Source organism: Mirounga angustirostris, unplaced genomic scaffold (assembly GCF_029215605.1).
Source record: "Mirounga angustirostris isolate CCGP_5_RB_7025 unplaced genomic scaffold, mMirAng1.0.hap1 SCAF_10, whole genome shotgun sequence".
In the NCBI taxonomy this organism is placed as follows: domain Eukaryota; kingdom Metazoa; phylum Chordata; class Mammalia; order Carnivora; family Phocidae; genus Mirounga; species Mirounga angustirostris.
The window spans coordinates 94,891,177-94,913,319 of record NW_026991718.1 but is presented as its reverse complement, the minus strand read 5'-3'; the positions used below and the strand labels follow the sequence as shown (position 1 = coordinate 94,913,319).

The 22,143-nt window shown below is 43.5% G+C and overlaps 1 protein-coding gene across 3 annotated transcripts in view; it reads left to right on the top strand.

The window, feature by feature from the left end:
* DTD1 (D-aminoacyl-tRNA deacylase 1) overlaps positions 1 to 21,175 on the top strand; it is a 182,034-nt gene extending 160,859 nt beyond the window's left edge. Inside the window, exons 5-7 of one of the 3 annotated variants that reach the window (XR_010405763.1) lie at positions 5,995 to 6,166; positions 6,486 to 15,537; positions 20,594 to 21,175. Coding sequence is in view for 2 of the 3 variants with exons in the window: in XM_064572769.1 (XP_064428839.1) it covers positions 5,995 to 6,147 (153 nt within the window). In the remaining variant the exon portion in view is untranslated. The remainder of the gene's footprint in view (positions 1 to 5,994; positions 6,167 to 6,485; positions 15,538 to 20,593) is intronic. The other 2 variants (XM_064572769.1, XM_064572770.1) reach the window with 2 other exon arrangements.
* The last annotated feature ends 968 nt before the right edge of the window (positions 21,176 to 22,143 follow it).

The window sequence follows — 22,143 nt, the reverse complement described above, 5'->3', positions numbered from 1 at the left end:
TGTCTGCCAGTTTCTTCCCAACCTCCCCTCTTAAGACCCACCACACCCTGGCCACTCTGTTTCTTACTGTGATGCTCGATGCTCTGGTGCTGACTGCTTGCTTTGGTCCCCCTGCTCTGTGGCTGGGCCTTGAGTGTCCCTGTCCTGCCTGCATTCTCTTGATGCTGGTAGCTGAACTGTTCCCCGCACTGTGTCAGCCTTGTGCCAGTGGATGGGCCTGGGGCCAGACTCCTCTCTCACCCTGGTCTGCCTCTCCAACTGCTGTTGACAGGCCACACAGGGTCTTTTCCTGAGGACAAGTGCTGGGGACATTAGAATGCTAACTCTAGGCCCTTGTTGCTTTGGGGAGTTTTGGAATGGTGGCTCTCAGAATGAGGAGGGGATGTCTGGAGGTACCCAGAGGCCTCTGGGGAGCTGTGGCAGGGCTGAGCTGGAGGAATCCACTGTCCTGGAGGGGAGGTCCTCCAGCTCCTTCCTGTTTAAGCCATACTCAGGTAGGTTTATAGCTCTTGCAGCTAAAAGCAAAATATCTCATAAAATACCTGCTGAACTAAATGAGAACGTGGATGTTCAATAGGTCATGTAACTTGCATACAGTTTCACAGCATGCAAGTGGCTGGCATGGGACCAAACTCTAGGCCTGTAGACACCAAACTCCACATTGTTTTCAGGGAGCCACACACTCTCTTTTGCTTAATTGATGAACTTCATTTAAGATGTATATTGAGCCCCAGCTGTAAGTCATGCCCTGTGCTAGGTGCCAGGGATACAGAGGCAAGCCCAGCTGACCCATTGCTGACTGTCTACCAGGTATATAGTTGGTGATCTCCACTTACTACGAGCCAGGCCCTGTTCTAAGCATTTGGCATGTATGAAGGGTAATATTATAATCCCCATTTTTTTTTTTTTTTGAGAGAGGGAGAGAGAGAGCGGAGTGTGAATGGTGCCGGGAGAGGGAGAGAGACCATCTTAATCAGACTCCATGCTCAGTGCAGATTCCGATGTGGGGCTCAATCTCACAACCCTGAGATCGTGACTTGAGCAGAGATTAAGAGTTGGACACTTAACCAACTGAGCCACCCAGGCACCCCTGTAATCCCCATTTTAAAGCAGAGGAAGCTGGGGGTACTGGCAACCCCTGCCACTCTGCCTGTAGCATACAGCAGGCCAGGCTGTGATCCTTCTTTGCCCTCGTCTTCATTGCTAGAAGATACGCAGGGACCTCGAGGCCATCTCTGTTTGCCAAATTAAAGAGAAACTGGTTCCGACACGGGTCCGGCTCCTTGGTGGTTTAGCAGCAAGCTGCCTGTACATTTCTGCCTTGATGGTTAAGGAAGTCGGAAGGCTCCAACACAACAATAACTCAGCCTTAATTAGCTGGGAACAAGGCTGGCTGATAAACCTGTGTTTATCAGGGAGGGAAACCTTGCTCTGTAGCCCCTGTACCCCCTCAGGTCCTGTCGGCTGTGATTTCCATCGCACGCGAATGTGATAGCAGGGCCAGACAGGGCCACTTCGGAAGTAGCAAGTGGCTCGGGTCAGCAGAGAGGGAGGGAGAAGCTGGGAAGATGACTGTACCTGTGGTGCCGGCAGCTGGCAGTGGTTTCTCTGTGGGACACTGATGATGATACAGCTGTCACTGGCTTGTTCAGAGCCAGCGGGATCACAAGGGGGTGGGAGGGAGTGCAAAGTGGAAGGCCCCAACAGGGGGCCCATATCTGTCCCATTGACAGGACATCTGTCAGATGTTGAAGAAGAAACGTGACTGTCCTTAGGTGGGACTTGTTCTCTCCAGTGTGGTTGCGGTCCCTACCGTGCCCTGTTGTCTGGTACTTTGTTACTTCCCTCAGTTTGCTAGCCGTCTCGCCCTTTAAGGCGTTTAGGTTTGCAATCCGTGCAGTAGTACGCATGTGCAACTGGTTTATTCTTACATTATGCTGTTTGAGCATGGACCTCTTTATGACAAGGAAAATCCTTTATTTGCTCTGGATTTAATCATGAGTTGGGGAGTTTGGGGGTCTAGGTATTTCCATCCCCCCTGCCTTAGCCCCCTCAGAACTTTCCAGGATCCACCACGAGAGGTACAGGCTGGCCATAAAATGGTTACTGGCCCCTGGCCGCGTCTGGGTGCCCAGAGCTGCCTTTGGAAGGTTGGATTTCTTCCTGTGATACTAGAGCCTGTATGGCTTGGACAGTGTTTCCTTTACATTGTGGACATCCTCATCAGTTAATTAAAAAACAAAGAACAAACGAAAAGTACTCCATTTCAGTGTTTGTAGATCATGTGTTCACAGGACTGTAGTGGTTTACATTCTCCTTGACATGCGTCTCCCTGTTAATTTGAAAGCTGTTGACATCCTACATGATTCCATATGCATTACTGTTTTCTTTTCTTCTTTTTCTTTCTTTCTCATTTGTTTCCTTTAAAAAGAAAAAATCCAACTGCTTTCTTGCCTTGAGATGTAAATTCCAAGTTTTGGCTGCCTTGGATTCCAAGTTTTCTGAGAAAAGGCTTAAATTTATTAGGTTAGTTCAGTGTTCTCACAGAGAACTTAGAGGCATGGAACCATATGTGGTTGGGGTTGTATTAAGATAAATAACATAAGAGAATCAGCATTACATTGTTCACAGAAACTCAGGCTATGCCTGTCACTTCAATAATTATCACACATGCTTTACAAGTGTGGTCCGTGGTGGGAGGGGACAGGGTTGGGGTGAAAGGTCAAATTGATGTTTCCACAGTTTCACACTCTGTTGGTGGCACCTCCGAGTCATTGCAGAATCAGATGGGCACTGTGGGCATCGGAGAAACCTCTGAGAAGCCTGCTTTAATTGGGAATTATTCCCTGTCACCCTCCCAGAGTCTGGCTTCTCACCAGCATTTAAGAGTAGAAAGTAAAGAACAGGTCGGTTGACAAACAGGCCTTCTCATGAGATTGAATCTTAGCAGCGGGGGGAGGCTTGGTTTGGCTAAGTCAGTGGTGGTACTCACATTTTCTATATTTACCTCTAAAGAGGGGACACAAAATGGAGAGGGTTTCTTTTTTTTTTTTTTTTTAAAGATTTTATTTATTTGAGAAGAGAGAATGAGAGAGAAAGAACACATGAGAGGGGATAGGGTCAGAGGGCGAAGCAGACTCCCCGCCGAGCAGGGAGCCCGATACGGGACTCGATCCAGGGACTCCAGGATCATGACCTGAGCCGAAGGCAGCCGCTTAACCAACTGAGCCACTCAGGCGCCCCTGGAGAGGGTTTCTTTTTAAAATAAAGATCATGCTTTCTTAGTGCCTAACTTGGAACATGTTCATGATTTTATGTGTGTGTGTGTGTGTAACTTGTCTGTAGATACACACGTAAACACAGACACAGACACTGATGTAAATGTAAGCTGCTGGCAGCCGAAGGTGGCTTATACAGTTCACTGAGAACATTGATTTCCAGATGTTTGGATTTCATGAACTAGGAATATAAAAAATAAAAAAGAAATGGGGGCGGTGTCCAGCATGGAGTGCCAACTCTATGTTTTCTAAGATCATTAACAAATTTCTTTAGTGATGGCTGTTAGCTAGACGTATGGGTGATCAGTTTGCAATATATACAAATATCAAATCATTTATGTGTACACCTGAAACTCCTATAATATATGATGATTATATATAGCTCAATAAAGTTTTTTTTAAATTGTAGTAAAATACAGATGAAATTTACCAATCCTAGCTATTTTTAAGTGTGCAGTTCAGTAATGTTAAGTACATTCACACTGTGCAATCCAAGATTATTTTTGAAAAAAAAAAAAAAAAGAGCAAGACAGAAGGACCCCCATCTACTATCCTCCTCATTTCATGAAGAAAAGGAGCATTTTTTTTTTTAAAGATTTTATTTATTTATTTGAGCGAGAGAATGAGAGAGAGAGAACAAGAGCAGGGAGCGGGAGAGGGAGAAGCAGACTCCCTGCTGAGCAGGGAGCCCGATGCGGGATTCGATCCCGGGACTCCAGGATCATGACCTGAGCCGAAGGCAGTCGCTTAACCAACTGAGCCACCCAGGTGCCCAAGAAAAGGAGCATTTTAACACCAAAAGGGGAATGAGGATGGAAGGCTGTTGTCTTAGATGCAAGAAATTCCTTTCTTATCTGTGGCAGAATAGTACAGAGAAAAATGCCACCAAGCACACAGTTCAGTAGTTGCTATTTTCATAAGAGTTTGTTGATGAAGGAAGCTATGTGTTGGTTTACATCCTGGTGCAAGCATTTTATTGTTAGTGGTTCAAGTGCCGGTAGCAAGCAGTTCACATACTGGCACTGGTCAGCAGCCCTGTTCTCTATCTGGTTATGTTTTAATGAAAGTAAAAGTTGACAGGATGGTGGAAGCCCATATATATTCATTCCACTATGATCCCATTCTCTTCTGTGTCTCCTCAAACTTAACTACTGTACTGAAGTTGGTTTGTATTCTCCTAGTCATACCAAATCAGCATAAGCCCGTTATCAGTGTATAGTGTTTTTTTGTGTAAATGGAATCCTGCTGCATATAGCCTTTTGAAACTTAATTTGGTTTGCATAATGTGATCTATTTTGATATATGTAGATCTGCTTTACAGTATTGCTTTATTTGACTATATACCACATTACATTTATCTATCCTTCTGTCAGTGGACATTTAGGTTGTTTCTGGGTTTTTGCTGATACAAACAACAGTGCCGTGCTCATTCCTGTGAGCCTTTCCTATGCACACGAATGGGAATTTGTCCAGGGGAGTTATTTGGGAGGAGAGTTGATGGGTCAAAGGTGAAGTGATGTCTTCATTCACAAAGTCTAATTAGCATGTTCACTAACCTCATTGTTTACTACAGCTTTTCAGGTAAATGGGGAGTGGGAAAGATAATATTATAAGTCAACCATTAATAAATTTGGTTTTCTGGACCAAATTGAGAGCTGCTGATTGTTGATCTATCTAAAGATTTAGTTCAAAGTCTGTCTATAATCAAGAGATGACATGGCAGGTTAGTTATAGTGTTTTCTTTGTGTGCTTGGATGTGGGACAGTGACTGACAGGGAGAAGCCAGCTCTTCATTAAGTTTCCCTCTTTTCCATGTGAACTATAAAATGTTTGCAGTCCTGATCTGGGAGGCAGATGAAACTGGGTGTTGCTGTCTCTCGTTACAGATGGCTTTTTTGGTCTAAGAAAATCCTGTGGGCCCAGACTTAGCCAGTGTGCTCTGACAAGTTTCTCAGCAGGCCTTTCTGGAGTGTCCTTGCTGTTGCTCAGAGTGTCAGATGATCTGTTTCTTTCGACTGTCTAGTCTGTGGTTTCCTTGAACAAATTGGGGAGAATATCCAGGGGAGAAGTGGACCCAGGTTCCTCTGGAGTCAGATGCCAGAGGCATGTCCCCCAGCTGGCCCAGAGGAGGTCTGAGAAGGCTCCCAGGGCCAGCATCCCTGTGTAGCCACCATGCGGCCTACTAGGAGCACTTAGGGTTTTGGCTGTGGGTACTTTCAGTCTCAACAAACAGAACTGAGATGATGTCTAAAATTGCTTAACGTCCTTTCTTCAGAGCCTTCTCTCTTACCTTCAGCAAAGAGAGGAGTGTGTTGATCACTCTTTAGAAAATGGTAAGTGGGAAGACAACTTGGTTAAAAAAAGCTTTAGAGATGTCAGAGGAAAAAAAAATAACAGAATAGAAGCTTTCTCACTTTTGGGCTCTTCTCAGTCATCAATGAAGCCTATTGACCATTTTTAAAAAGCACATGGCAAGATGAGTTACGGGTGGGGAAAGTCCGGAGAGGTCCCGCATGTGACTAATGTGTGTTAACATTTCGGGTGCCTGACTGACAGACATTTTGCAGCCCATTTGGCACATCTGAAACCCTGAGGCACACCGGGTTATCAGACAGAAGCGTGTTCAGTGGTTGCTGTGTGTGAAGTAATCGGTGTTTTGGATATACAGGCACATGTTTACGTTTGTAAAACAAGTCTTTTTACTTTTTATAATTAGCTGTCAAAGCTTGAAAAACAGCAGCAGAGGAAAGAAAAGACCAGAGCCAAGGGGCCTTCTGAGTCAAGCAAAGAGAGAAATGCCCCCCGAAAAGAAGACCGCAGTGCCAGCAGTGGGGCGGAAGGCGACGTGTCTTCCGAGCGGGAGCCGTAGACTTAGGGATGGAACTCAGGTAGGAGCCTCCCCTCCCTGCATAGCTCCGTCTTCTCACATTTTGAGCAAATGGTAACAAATGGAGAACAGAATGGCTTTTGAGGCAGAATTCATCTTGTGGGCATTCACCCATGGCTCCTGGGATCTGCCGCCTTCCCGGGTGGAGAGAAGAGTGGAGGTGCGGGTGGGGAATCCGTGGGCCTGGGGTGTTCTCCTTCCTCACTTGCCTGTGTTGGCCGACAACTGCTGCTACTGGGAGCGTTTCCAGAGTGTTCGCAGATGTGCGATCCAGACTGGGAGTCTCACCCCTGCTCCCTCCTCTCCACTCTTGCTCTCAGCAGCTCCAGCGGGACCGTGGTCACCTGCAGCCTGCTCCTCTCAGAGCTGCCCGTCTCCTGTTCTTCCATCCTTCAGTTCATCCTGCCTGGCACCTACTGCACTCCCAGTGTCCCTTTCCTAAAATTGGGCTTCATTCTCGTCACTTCCACACCCAGGAATGTGTCTTAAGTCCACCTCCTTGCCTTTGCTCAAGTTCATTCCCCCAGCGAGCACATTTTGGAGAGCCTCTTACTTGTCAGAGTTCACAAGTTCACGGAGAAGCATAGAACTAATTAGCAGTGTGGTTTATTGTGGAGGTGTGGTGGGAATGTGAGGCGGTGGAGAGGGAAGTCGGGGAGGCTCCTTGGAGGGGAGGATCCCAGAACCAGACCTCAGAGGACATATGGAAATGGGCAGATGAGGGGCGAGGGTGGGAGCTGCCTAAGCCAGGAGAAGAGTAGCTGCAAACACTGTTGGGTGTGGGACAAGGACAGAGTTTTGGAACAGAGGTGGAGAAGAATGGCTAAAGCGCTAGGTACAATTTGGGGTGGGGTTGTCTGGGGAACTTCTGTAAAATTAAAGAAGTAGGAGAGTTCTGGGTCATAAGGGTCTGGCGTGCAACTGGGAAATTTGGATTTCATTCTGGGATGGCGGGAAACCTCTGAAACGGTTTGAATATACAAGTGACATAATCAGCTCCAGAGTTTAAGGAGATCACGCTAGCAGCCGAGGGGAGTGAGGCTAGAACCAATAGGCCAGTTGGGAGGGGGTAGCAGAAATCAGAGAGGAGCGAGGTCTGGCCATCCATCTCGGAGCCTTCAGCTTATATATAGTCTGTGGTTTCAAACCAAGTCAGTGTACAGGTGTTGACTGGCAATAGAGGAGAACATTCATAAGATGGTTTTCTGCCTTCTCTTTCCCTTCTGAAAGGGAAGTCCATCTGTGAAATGACCTTTAGGATGCACACTGCCAGACACTGAGCTGTGTTACAGAGTCCGCAGTGATACTTGGGTGCAGTGGAGCTGGTTTACAAACACAGACAGACCAAAGAGCTCAGAAAGATTGCGTTGTGGACTCACTAATAGTTTTACAGGGAAGGAAGCACTGGATAATCAATCCTGTCATGTCCCCTTGACTTTTCCCCTAATCACCCCGTTTCCTTCCCTGTAACTATGGGGCATGACAGAGCCGTGGTCACTGGTCTTGGCTGATTTTTCTCACACTCACGTGAAAGTGAAGCAGGAATCAGAGGGAGGTTTTTTTCACACTCAGCCTCATTCGTCACAATCACAAGCCTCCCCCACCCCCTTTTCTTGGTCTGGACCTCAAGACATGGGTTTTTATTCATGAACTGGAACAGTTGGTGTCAGTTAGGGAGAGTCTTCTGAAAAGTGCTGTGTGGTGTCTAAATAATGTTAAATATTCACGAATACACAGTAACATTTACATGTGTAATTTGTGGCCTTTAGATCACATAAAACTTCCATTCCCACCCCTTCAGAACTTTGTGATGATTTGCTCATACCAGTGGTCAGTTTTGTCATCACAAATACTGCTGGTGCTTCTGACTTATAGTCTGAACAGAAACTTTCAGTCTGAGGGGTGAAGCACAGAGAGGCTCTTGAAGTTTGTTTTACAAGTATGCTCGTTAAGTTAGTCCAGCAATAACTCAGAAACTCACTGAGTTTTTATTTTCATCCTGCCAATTTCTGTGTGAAAATAAGTTGTGTCATTTTTGCTTCCTTGGTTTTTCTTCATTAACTAAAAGACTAAACCTCCTCCCTTCACCAGTGATGTTGTGAAAGGTAGGCAGGTAAAGCCATAATGCTGGGTGACCGTCCTAGCAGGCTGGGGCAGGAGGGGCAAGTCTCCCCATGTGTCTGTGGTGCTTCTTCTTAAGCCTCCCCTGCCCCCTGGGGATCCTGTTAGAGAGACCGCCCTGGCACTCACTCCTGCCCCCTGGACCAAGGATGAAGGACTGGCCAATCTGATGGCCAGGGAGTGACAGTCATTATAGTGGGTGGTTCCTTGGTTCAGAAGCAAAATCCAGACCCGACATTTTCTATTTCTCCTCCTTGGACCAAGGGCAGCTGCCCAGCCTGCACGGTGTTTTGCTCTCTTGGCCCTACTCTGACACGGCACCATGTGTTTTCCCTTTAGTTTTAAGATTATATAAATAATAGCTTCTTCCCCAGTGAGTCTTGGGACTTTACAATAAATTTTAAAAAATTGGATTTTCAGACTCCCATGATGAACTCAATGAATAGATAAGGAATAAATATATAATCACTCATCTCCCAGTAACCAAACCCAGCTTAACAATGTAAACATACACACACAAATTCAAATGTGTCTTGGACCTTGTATTTTCAAAATGGTTTTAAAAAATTCCTATGCCACCTAGTTGATTTCTTTCTTGACTATGTTATCTACTTGCTAATGTATTTTAGAAATTTAATGTTTTGATTTTTGATGTAACTGTTTCTGTTACATTACTTTGAATCTTTGTTTTATTTATTGAGGGGTACTGAATTCTACTTTTTATATCAGTGCAAAACATAACTTTCTACTTGTGTTAAATTTTGGCCTCAGAATAATTCCAGTAAATTAGTCTAGTTAGTTAGATTAGAATAATTCCGGTAGAAAGGTGTCCTGGACATTAGTATCCTGTGGCCAGTGGGCAGCTTGGGAATGATTTTGCCATTTCTGTAGGCAAGAAAAACACCCGAAAGCCCCATGCATAGAGGAAGAGACACTAACTATGTATCAAAGAACATCCTGGAGGACATGTTCACAATAGAAAACAGCACACAGTAAAACGGGGAAGAGGTGAAAGTGGGCGTTTCTTTCCAACATCTCCCAAAGCTTAAGAGGCAAAATTTCTCATAGACTTGTAGGTATTTATTTTTTGCTTTTCTAAAATCGGTGGAAAAATTAAAAACCTGTAATCATGTTTATTCTCAAGGTATTACAGATTGGATAGTATAGAACTTGGGGTAAATCATGCTACGGTTGACCCTTGAAACAACATGGGTTTGAATTCTATGGATCCCCTCTTATGGATTTTTTCAGTATATGTATTAAAAATTTTTTTGGAGATTTGCAACAATTTGAAAAAGTCCACAGACAACCCTGTAGCCTAGAAATATAAAAAAAAAATTAAGAAAAAGTTAGGCATGTCATGAATGCATAAAATATATGTAGGTACTAGTCTGTTGTATCAGTTACTACCATAAAATACACATAAATCTATTATAAAAAGTTAAAATTTATCAAAACTTACACACACAAATACTTAACAGACCATATGTGGCACCATTTACAGTGGAGAGAAATGTAAACAAGTGTGAAGATGCAGTATTAAATGGTAACTGCATAAAATTAACTATAGCGCATGCTATATACTACCATAATAATTTCCTAGCCACCTCCTGTTGCTAGTGCGGTGAGCTCAGGTGTTGTGCGCACCCGCTTCAAATGTGTGACGCTTATCATCTCCCCATGAGCAGTTTGTCTCTGCAGTAAATTGCAGGTCGTAGTAAAAAGTGACCTCTCACAGTTCTTGCATATTTTTCATCATGTTTAGTGCAGTATTCTAACCCTTGAGTAACACTGTGGGACCCATCGAAGTGCCACTAGTGATGCTGGGATTGCTCCCAAGAAGCAGAGAAAAGTCATGACGCCACAAGAAAAAGCTGAATTGCTTGATGTGTACCATAGATTAAGGTCTGAAGCTGCAGGGCACACCATCTCAGGATCAATGAATCCAGCGTAAGGAACATTGTAAGAAAAGGAAATTCATGAAGCCGTTGCTGCAGCTATGCCAGCAGGCACAGAAGCCTTGCACTTTTTGCAAAATACCCTTTTATCTCATATTGGAAATGCAGCTTTTATGTGGGTGCAGGATTGCTATAAGAAAGGCATACCGGTAGACTCAAAGATGATTTGAGAAAAGAAAAGGTGAAATCGTTATGCGACGACTTAAAGCAAAAGGAAGGTGAAGGATCTAAAACTAGAGTATTGAATGCCAGCAAAGGATGGTTTGATAATTTTAGAAAGAGGTTTGGCTTTACAAATACCAAGGTAACAGGAGAAGCAGCTTTTGCTGACCAAGAGGTAGCAGACAAGTTCCCAAACACCATTGAGAAGATCACTGAGGAAAAAGGATATCTGTCTGAACAGGTTTTTAATGCAGACAAAGTACCCTATTCTGGAAGAAAATGTCCCAGAGGACATTTATTAGTAAGAGAAGCAGGTATCAGGATTTAAGGCAGGAAGGGAGAGGCTAACTGCTGTTTTGTGCAAATGCAGTTGGGTTTATGATCAGGATTGCTCTTATCTATAAAGCTGCGAACCCCTAGCCTTGAAAGGAAAAGATGAACACCAGCTGCTATCTTTTTGGTTACATAACAAGAAGGCCTGGACCGTGAGAACCCTTTTGCTGGATTGGTTCCGTTGATGCTTTGTTCCTGAAGTCAGGGAGTACCTTGCCAGGAAGGGACTGCCTTTTAAAGTCTTTTTGATGTTGGTCAATGCCCCTGGCTACAGAACCCCATGAGTTCAACACTGAAGGTGTCAAAGTGGCCCTGTGGTCTCCAAACACCTGGTCTCTAATTCAGGCTCTAGATCAGGGGATCATGAGGACCTTGAAGGCTCATCACACACGGGACTGTATGGAAAGCATTGTCTGTGCTCTGGAAGAGAACCCCAATAGAACATCAAGAAGGTCTGGAAGGATTACTCCATTGAAGATGCCACTGTTATTATAGAAAATGCTGTGAAAGCCATCAAGCCTGAAACAATAAATCCCTGCTGGAGAAAATTGTGTCCAGATGTTGTGCATGACTTCACAGCATGTACAACAGAGCCAGTCATGGGAATCATGAAAGAGATTGTGGATATGGTTTAAAAAAAAAAAAAAAGGTGAGTTGAGGGGGTGAAGGGTTTCATGATACAGATCTTGGAGAAATTCAAGAGCTAATGGGCACCACAGAGGAATTACCAGAAGACGTCTTGAGGGAGATGAGTGTCAGGCGATGGGGAGGAAGACCTAGAAGCAGCAGTGGCAGAAAACAAACTGTGTTAGTCTGGCAGAAGGGTTCCAGGCATTCCTGACTGCTTTCGGCTTCTTTTATGAGATGGACACAAACTAAAGCAAAGATAGAGGAAGGATTGGTGCCATATAGAAATATTTTTAGAGAAAAGAAGAAGCAAAAATGTCAGAAATGATGAGATTTGGTGTTTCCATGGTTATACCGAGTGTGCGTGCCTCTCCTGCCTCCCCTTCCACCTCCTGCACCCCCTCTGCTCTGCCACCCTGGGACAGCAAGACCAGCCTCTCTTCTTCCTCCGCCGCCTGCTCTTCGTGAGGACTGCGAGGATGGAGACCTTAGGGATGATCCACTTCTACTTACTGAATAGTAAATAATCATCGTGCTGTACAGTTAGTAAACTGATGGGTTGTGTATGTGTGTGTCCTCGTGTGAAAACCTGGCAGCCGTGCAGCAAGGACTGATGTGTGTCATCGTCATCATCGCCCACGTATTCATCATGTGCAAGGCGCATGTGGAAGCAGAGAGCGGAAGGTGAGCGATACTAATATGAAATTGATGACACGTTTGTTCTCTTACTGTCTTATAACCTTGCCTTCAAAGAATTACCATACAGTGTGCCTCTCTGTCTTATAACTGGACAAAGTGCACACTGGCCTATCATCACAGGTAAGTGGTTCTTAAAACAACAGTATTTACAGTACTGTATTATGAATACGACTGTGATACCATATGCCAGAAACATTGTATAACGATTCATTCATTAGCCTATGGGCTAGGCTCCCATAAAGCAATCCTACCACTGCCTCTTCGTTCTCAACGCACTTAGTATTACACCTGTAAATAAATATGAATTTATTTTTCACACTCTCTTTTCGTTTTTGGTGTCTGCAGTTAGTGATGTGGATAACGTGTACAGTGACAGTGTTTTGTGTCCTGTAGGACAGACAATTCATCTTGTGAACAGATGAAAGCGTCTGGTGCCGATAGATACAGGACAGGACTGTGCATGTGTTTTCTCCTCATGATTTTCTTAATAACATCGTCTTTTCTCTTGCTTTATTGTAAGAACACAGTACGTGATATGTGTGGCATACAGAAAATGTGTGGTTTATGTCAGCAGTAAGGCTTTGGTCAGCAGTAAGCTATTAGTAGTTAAGTTTTTGGGGAGTCAGAGGTTCTATGGATTTTTCACCTGTGTAGGGGTTGGTGTCCCTAACTTCCATGTTGTTCAAGAGTCAAACAAACAAACAAACAAAAACTAGCCAGAGAAGGGACACAGTAGTGGGGGAAGCAAACTCAAGGGCACAGTGTTTTGAAAACAGTAGATGTGTTTTTCCTTTTCCCTGTAAATCAAGGGCATTGCGGCCCTGTCATCATTATGGCCCTGTGGTGGGGAGATGAGGAGAAGGTGAATGAGCAGGAATGATGTAGAGAGGATCCCCTGTCCGGCAGGAGGGAAGGTGAAGGAAAGCTTCAGCTTAGGAGAGGCAGTGGGAGAGAGAAGAGGGACAGCCGGTGGAGAAGCCCAAGGCCACACGTCGTGTTGTGGCTCCAGGCTAGAGTCCTCGGGCTGCTGGTTAGGTTGATAGGAAAGGTGGAGGCCTGGGGGCCTGTGCTCTGGTCCCTGGTGGGAGTCCGGGCAGGAGACTGCTGTGTAGGACAGCTGTAGGTCTCTGCGAGGCTGCTGCAGCTGAGTAGAAGGGGCAGCAAGACATGGTTAGGCAACAAGATGCAGCAGGAGTCGGTAGAGGGTCTCACCTGCCCCATGAGGGGTGTCGAAGAGAGGTGTGTTGGGGGTCCGTTGGGCTGACCGTGGGTCCCGGTGGAAGGAGTGAGGTGAGCCTGGCTCAGAGTAGAGTCTAAGAGAGCCAGGAGGGTCATGACCTCAGCTCTTGATAGCACTGCTGCTCTCAGACCCTGCAGGTCTCAACCACCATCTCCATGTGGCTCCCAGGGTGGGGTGTGAGGGGTCTGTAGTGCTAGTGAGGGCAGGAATGAGGTCAGGTCAGGCAGGGGCAGGGGCTCTGGCCCCTGAGCTATCAAGTGCTGCTCAATGGTGTCCCCGGGGCTCAGCACCAGGTGCGGAATCACACCAGCCACCCAGGCACAGAGACCATTTGAGGACTCAGATGTTCTGACACCCAGGTGAGCAGAATTACTAGGGGTTCAAGGTTGCCCCTGCTGCTACTCAGCGGGATGGAGTCCCGTGAGGACATTTGGATGGGCCCATGAAAATGCAGAAGCCACATTTTCTTTGCATATTTATGGAGCACTGTCTGGCTTTTTGACTGAGTGCGTGAGGCAAACCATTTACTTATTGGCAGTTGAAGGTGGGTGTACAGTTGGAATTCTAACCTGAGATGGCAGCGGAGGCCCGGTGGCTGGTGCTGACATCCCGGCATGGACAGATGTGAGGGGTCCTCTGAGAGCCCACTGCCGCAGCCAGCCAAGGGCCAGGGAGGAGCTGGATTCCCCCCCGACCTCTGGAATTATAGACATGTTCTCAGATTTGAAGACCCTAAAGGAGGCCAGGAGTAAATGACAGCTGGTCCTCCAATTATGTATTTGGGTTTTTTGTTGCCCATGGGCTTTTGTTGTCCCATCTGCTGAAATTTGTCATCCCAGTAGACCCACGAAATCACCACCAAATATTCAGATATCTCTAAGAGCTGAAATCGGTAGTGACAGAAGGTGACCTTGGCATTGACTGTGCTGCGCAGAAAAGCAGCAGCCCCGCCCCGGCCTCAGTGAGGGGAGCTGCAGTTTTTATTTGCTTTTCTTTACCAACAGAAACAGCCCTAGGGAGCCTCACAGGACCTAAGGGAGCAGCTTTGAGTTTCCAAGGCATGAGAGAGAAAGAAAAGGCAAAAGAAAATGGAGTGAGAGACTGCATGAGCTTGGGCATAGTTTTCTTTGAAAGTGAGTCAGAAACCTTCAGAGGACACTCCCAGGGTGCTGACATTTCTCTATCACATTGCAGATGTTTCTTATTTTATCATCTGGACATGGAAGTGCTAAAATGCACTTCTGTTTTTGTACTTGGTCTCATTCCTTCAGGCTCACTCACCTTGCTGGGAGGGTTCAAGGTTTCCTATGAGGCTGCAACTTCCTTTTCCTCCCTTTCTGGCCATAGCCAAAGGCGCATGGCAGCCTCTCACGAGGACCGTATGCCCTCTGCCTTTGATTGCAAGGTCAAGTATGGCCTCATTTGAGTATTTACTTCGCTGCCATCATTAGGGTGTGAGAGGAGTGTGCTCCTGGGCAGCACCCCACATTTCTGTCCTCAAATGTCAACACACTTGAAACCAAGCAAGGAAAGTGTTTTGGAAGCTGCCATCTGTTTGCTTTTTCAACTTGACCTTTGTCTGAATAACAAGATTTATCTGGCTGAGCACATTTCTTCCTAATGAGCTAGAGCAGTTATGTGTGTGTATTCAAGGATAGTCATGTTTTCACTGGTTTTCTTGTTTTGTTTTGTTTTGTTGTTTTTTGTTTTTTTCCCCTGTAGAAAATAGAATCTCTTTCATTTCCACAGCTTTCATTTTGCTTCCCTATGTCAACATTTATTCCCAGTTCAGGTGCTGTTGCTTCATGTATAAAACTATGCCTCTGAGGTGCGGTTTTTATTTTTTTAAACTTAAAATTTTTTTAGTGGTTGCCCTAGATGTTGCAATACACATTTTAAAAAAAGATTTATTTATTTTTTTCAGAGAGCGAGCTTGCGAGCAAGTGGGAGGAGGGGCAGAGGGCGAGAGAGAATTCTCAAGCAGACTCCCTGCTGAGCACAGAGCCCAATGTGGGGTTTGAACTCATGACCCTGAGATCAGGACCTGAACTGAGATCAAGAGTTGGACGCTTAACAGACTGAGCCACCCAGGCACCCTGCAAATCCAAGTTTCTGACCTATATCATGTTTCTTCTGCCTGAAAAACTTCTCTTAATGTTTCTTGAAATGCAGATCTAAGGAAGTCTATTTCCCGCACTTTTGGAGGATAATTTCAGTGGCACAGAATTTTGGGTTGGTGGTTTTTTTCTTTCAGTAGTTTAAATATTTTATTGCACTCTCTTCTTGCTTGCATAGTTTCTTCTGAGAAGCCCTTTGCAGTTTTCATACTTGTTCCGCTGTGGGTAAGGTGGGTTCACAGCTGTCCCCCATTCTTACCCCTTCCGCCTGTCCTCCCCTCCCCTTCAGCTTCTTTCAAGATTTTGTTTTTTTGCAGTTTGGAACATTCTTGGCCATTGTTACTACTTCAAATACTTCTGCTCTGTTACCTCTCTCTTCCTGGTATTCCAATTATGTGTATGTTACACCTTTTGCAATTGCCCCACATCCCTTTTCCCCCCATTCTTTTCTCTCTTTGCATTTCAGTTTGGAAGTTTGTAATAACCAGTTTTCAAGCCCACTGATTCTTTGGCTGTGTTCAGTTCTACTGATGAGCCTATCAAAGGCATTCTTTCTTTCTGTTACGGTGTTTTTTATTTCTAGCATTTTCTTTTGATTCTTTCTTGGAGTTTCCATCTCTCTGCTGTATTACCCATCTGTTCTTACGTATTGTCTACTTTACCCAGTAGAGCCCTTAACATATTAATCACATTTATTTTCCCTTGTCTGATAATTTCAACATCTGTATCACATCTTGAGTTTCACTCTGATGACTGCTTTGGGTCTTCTGGGCTTCTTGAACCTGTAAATGTTTGTCTTTTGATACATTTGGGAGATTTTAAGCAGTATTTCTTCAAAAATTATTTTCTGCCCCATTCTCTCTTCTAATCTGGAGGAGGTTACTGTTCCCAAACCTTAATGTTCTGGGTTTTGATATTATACAGGAGGCTGATACAGAGTAGGTACATTATGTTACTTTGCCAGCAGTAGGGTTGGATTTCCAAGCACCTAGGCTTCTACCTCAGTTTCATTTATTAGAAAATAAATTGGCAAGAAGCTGGCCATAGTTAGTGATTCTCCTTATTGCTGAAGCATTGAGCTAAGCTTACAGATAACCTAGAAGTATGCCATTTAATACAGTAGGTGCTACCTGTGTGTGGATATTTAAGCATAAATTAATTAAAATTAAACAAAATTTAAAATTCATTTCCGTAGTCACAGTAGCCACATTTGGCTAGTAGTTGTCATATTGGATGGTGCTGACACAGAAGAAGCCTGTCATTGCAGAAAGTTCAGTTGGACAAAAAAAGTTCAGTTCTGTAAGACTGGCTTGATTAAATACGTACAAATATACGTGAGCAATAGATAGCGTAGAAGTTAAGCCAAAAATAAAAATTAATTGCTGTTGGAGTTTCTTCCTTTAGCACACCACACCAAGCTTTCCTGTCTCTCTCCTCGCTCCCTCCCTCCCTTCTTTCCTTCCTTCCTTCCTTCCTTCCTTCCTTCCTTCCTTCCTTCCTTCCTTCCTTCCTTCCTTCCTTCCCTCCCTCCCTCCCTCTTTTCTCTTCTCTCATTCTCTTCTCTTTTTAAGTAGGCTCCATGCTGGGGCTTGAACTCACAATCCTGAGATCGAGACCTGAGCTGAAATCAAGACTCAGATGCTTAACCGACTGAGCCACCCAGGTGCCTAAAATTTTCTGTCTTAATCAGGAAATTGAATCACTGTCCCCATGTTCTCATCACCAAGTCAGGCCCATCTGCCCTTGTGTAAAGGCATAGAGTCTTCACTTGACAGTTCAGTTCACTGGAATCTCTACAAATGCTAAGTCAGGGAGAATCCTTCTCTGATAACGTGGACTTCTCAGACACTCACGTTTTCTCATAGAACAGCCTTTCTTTCTAAGTAAGTGAATTCAGATTAGATTCCTAGCTGTGGCCTGAAGTAAATACATAAAAGCTGGGTTCTTTTGACAGTGGTTTGGAGAGCAGGTCTGTGGTCTGTGTATCTTAACTCAAGCACTTACATCTTGTGGTTGCTCGAATGGCCTGAAGCCAGAAGCAGATCAGCTGGAAGTCAGCATCTTTGAGAGACTCAAACAGGCTGTTGAGTTATTCCTTTCTTCTGGTGCTGGACTATTCCCTCCTGCCCCTGATATTTGCAGGCAATAAAAGGGAACCACTCCAGAAACTTCTTTCCATAAGGCTATGAAATTGTGGTGCTTTGTTATCTCGGGCACTTACTGCTGCCTGTCAGGTGCGTCCAGGCTGCGTGTCATGTCCATCCTCAGATGGCTCACCTGACTCACAGGGACATCAGAAAAAGACACTTGGAAGTAGATGCCATCCTCTCAGTAGCCCTCACAGGAAGCCACATTACCCTTCCTCCAGGGTTTCTAAATTTCGACACCCTTTTGTGTAGTATCCTGTGTTTGTCCGCTTGCACGTGACTTCTGCTCAGTGCTTGTGACCTGGCAGGTGGACCTCACAGATAGCTCCCTCTCGCCTTTCCTGCTTTAGGCCGTGTGAGTGTTATGATCTCCAGCCACACCCACCTGACAGCCAGCATCCTGGCCCCTAGGTTTTTCCACGGTTATGTTTAAGAAAATGAGAAGGAACGTTTGTTACAAGTGAGGTTGGAAATAAAAAGCAGCATCTATTTGACCAATCCATGTATTATGGTGAGGCACTGGCTTTCAGGTGGAACAGTGTTTACTGTTGGCCACAAGGCTCTTGCATGCAGTTTCAGAGCTCATCACTCATGTTATTTTTCTTTTTCTTTTTTTTTATTATTATGTTAATCACCATACATTACATCATTAGTTTTTGATGTAGTGTTCCATGATTCATTGTTTGCATATACTCATGTTGTTACTGTTTGATATTATGATGAGGTGTGCCTACTGCATATCCCAGTATTAGAACAGTTAATTCTGAAGGAATTCTTAGTTTAAACCCTTCAGGTTAAGTGCTTTATGAAGTCCCTAGGCCTGAGTGGTTTACTGTAAACTCTGAGAACTCCTGGGATGAAAACTCTCAGGGTCCCTTCTAGTTCTGTAATTCTCTGGTAGGGAATTGGAATTTCTAAATTGTCTTTCTCATAAAATTTCTTTTGACAGCTATTTTGTATTACAGAATTAATGCTCATTCATCACAGAAATTTGTTTAAAATGCCAAAATGTTCAAAGAAAATAAAAGTCACCTGCCATTTAATCGAGGATAATCATTAACATAATGCTTTTGTAACATTTTCTCTAATCAGATAATTCTATATCTCTTTCTCTAATTTTACATAGTTAAAGTCAGACTGTGTATATAATGTCACTGCTTTTATCATCTAATGGAATATTGTGAACATTTTCCAGGTCATTTATTCTTCTTCAGCAAACCTTATCATTTCCATCTGCACATCAAACATTGGAAGCATCACTTTATTATCTCAAAGCTTTGAAACATGTAGAATACTTATTTGAAGTAAATGTAAAAGAATAATATATTACAGCAGGATCCCAAAGCTCATTTTAAGTTCAAAAACAAAGGTTTTAATCTGCACCAAGAAAATGAAGTTCCCCAAAGGTCAATGTGAGATCCAGTTTCAGGATCTTAGTTATTAATATTGCAGATGAGGAAAGAGGCATTAATACAGCCCAGGCGCCTAGATTTGGGTTAACATCATGATTAAAATATAGGAGCATATGAATTGCTTTTCCTGACTTAAAAATGGAAGTAATATGGTCCCCAGGAATTATGTTGTAGAATCCCTATCGCTTTGTGGTCTTTGAGATCTCTCTTAAGAAGCAGTACAGGACTGTGACTGGTGGGTTTTAGAGCATGAGGGTAGGCCTTGGGGAAAATTTCAGTCCCTTGTGTGGGTCCGTATAGGACTGGAGAACATAGCTGTAGTTATAATTAGCCTTTCTAGTGTGGGCCCATGGACCTCCATATCAAGCTGGGTGCAGGAATGGAAGGCTGTTAATTCTGTTGAGACATCTGCTCATAATACAACCCTTTTCTAAAAATGCGACCCGTGCTGGGTGCATCCAGAAGCATATTCACAGATGTGGTATCACTTTGCAGCCTACTATTATCAGAATCTTTTGCTTTTACTGAAGTTCACCCAATTAGAATTTAGATCTGAGGGAATAGAAACTGCTGTATTAAGTTTGGGGTTTAGTTAAATCCTTGGATGTCAATTGCCTGCCTCACAAATCTTGGCAAGACTAGCTGGTTTTTCTTGTAGCCTCAGAATTACAGAGGGAAACTTGAGACACTTGGGAGATTTTATACTGAAGAACCTACCATCCTTTGAGCAATATTAAAAATACCTCAAAAGCAAGTGTTTAGTTTATTCCCTGTTCCTATGCTTTATTTAAGTTCCCCTCTGCCTCCCTCTTGGTTGAAAGGATTTGGAAATGAGACTTTTATATCTTTTTTCAAGGAATTTGTCCATTTCTTTTGTGTTGTCTAATTTGTGGGAATAAAGTTGTTTGTGACATATCCTTTTTTATCCTTTTAATGTCTATAAAACATACTGATGTTGCCTCTTTGATTCCTGATATTCATAACTTACGTCTTCTTTTTTCTTGGTAAGTCCAGCAAGAGGTTTATCAAGTGTATTGGTCTTTCCATTTATTTTTTGCTTTTGTTTGAAATTTCATTAGTTTCTGCTCTAGTCTTTTTTTTTTTTCTTCTTCTTCTTGCTTTGGGTTTTATTCTGCTTTTATTCTTTTAGTTTCTTAATGTGGAAACTCAGATTATTGATGTGATAGCTTTTTTTTCCCTAATATAAGCTTTGAATGCTATGAATTTCCCTCTACATACTGCCTTAGGTGCATATCACAGATGGTGATATGTTGCCTTTTCATTTACATTCACTTTAAAATATTTTCTCATTTCTCTTTGATCCAAAGGCCATTAAGAAGTGAGTTAATTCCCAGATATCTAGTGTCTCTTTGAGCTCTAAGAATGAGGTTCTAATAAATTGGAGACTTGGGTGAGAAGGTGTTTGGATTTATACATGACAACATGGCAGATTGTTCATAGTAAAGTGAAATACTGTCATGCTGTTGTCACTGTCTGAACTGAAAGGGTATCTTTAGCTGTTTCTTTAGGCTTGGTTATATTTTTAAAATAAGATTCGAATGCATATTTTGGGACCTTCTCCTGTAATGTGTCTTATCTTTGTTCTTTGTAGTGCATTGGGCAGAACTGGATCCTGAAAAATTCATGAAAGATGCTGAGTACCTACACTGCTTTAAGAATTTGGAACTGAATCATGAAAAGGAAGACAGAAATAAGAAACTGGGACCCCGAGTAGCCCTGCAGAAACAAAGCAGAACAAAACACCACCACCAAAGGAACGATACCGTTTTCTGTTGTTGCTGTGGTCTAATAGCAAAAGTGGATGCTGGCAGTGCAGGGGCCTGCACCCCATGCACATGGCAGCAGGGCATACACCCATGCTTCCCCCATGCAAAGACTACTGGTTCCTGTGATTTCTTGGCTTGCTTTTGAAACAGGTTGGCCCAACATCATTTGTCACCGAGTCCTCCCTTCACATGTGTCCATGATGGGTCTCAACTGCATTCATGCTGTCCATGTTCTTCCCAACACTGGCTAAGCCAGGGCCCGGGTTAAGGTGTAAAGAGAACAAACATTGGTGATAATGTATTGTGTAAGACCTTTGCATCTTGTAAATTTTCTCATTTTTCTAAAAAGAAATAATAAAATCCTAAACCCCAACAAACCACTTTATTATTAAACAAATCCTGCTGTGTTTCTGCTTAATGATTTTGTCTGTAGAAATACAATGTGTCTGACCCCACTCTGTGTATAATCTATACTTCTTCTCAAATAACCCTCTTGCAAGAGGCCTTCCCTCAGTGGCCTACACAGATCTCTGATTCAGTGGTGAGAGCCTATCACTGGTAATTTATAGTTGATGACATTTTATTTGGACATGAGATGGCAGAAAAGGGGAGTGTACATGGGAAGGTAATCCAATTTTGGAGTGGCCCAATGATCGAGACCGAGTGTGGCTGCCATCCCTGATTTATTTACCTTTGGGAGGTTCAAAAAAGGTCTCAGCATGTTGGACCATATAGACGCCCCTTTTCCAGGAGCTGAATGGTTGTCCATATATCCAACCAATATCTTCACAGTTATGTGAAGAAGGAACCACATTCTGCCAAAGAGTTTCTCAGTTAATTTTAATCTATTAGTGGCACAACCATAGTGGTCATTTTTAGACATTATATGATGTTAGTAGTTACATATGTGTTACCATATATAATATATACTTCTATAACATCTATAATATTTTAATGCTTATACAAACAGAATTATCCTCTCTTGAAATACTTCTTGCCTAAGTATAAAGGAGACATCTTTATTTGGCATTTTTGGAATGCTGAAACTCTATCTGTGACCTTTATAATAACTTCTGAGTCTGTCTCATCTGACCCAGTTGTCTACTTCAAATAAAAACATAGAAAATATGAGGAAAAGAAAAAAAGCTCAAATTATACCTCCAATGTACATTCAAGTACTTGGAACATGGAATTGGAAAGGGGTTTGCCAGACAGCCTTTCTCTGAACCAATACAGATGGTTTGGGATAATCCATGATAGCATGAACCTCTGGATTTGAAATCATTACATTCCAGATGCAAATCCCCAGTCAGCTTCCCCAGCTGTATGGGCAGCGAGGTCCAAGAGGCTCTCCTGTTTGAATGATCTGTGTAGG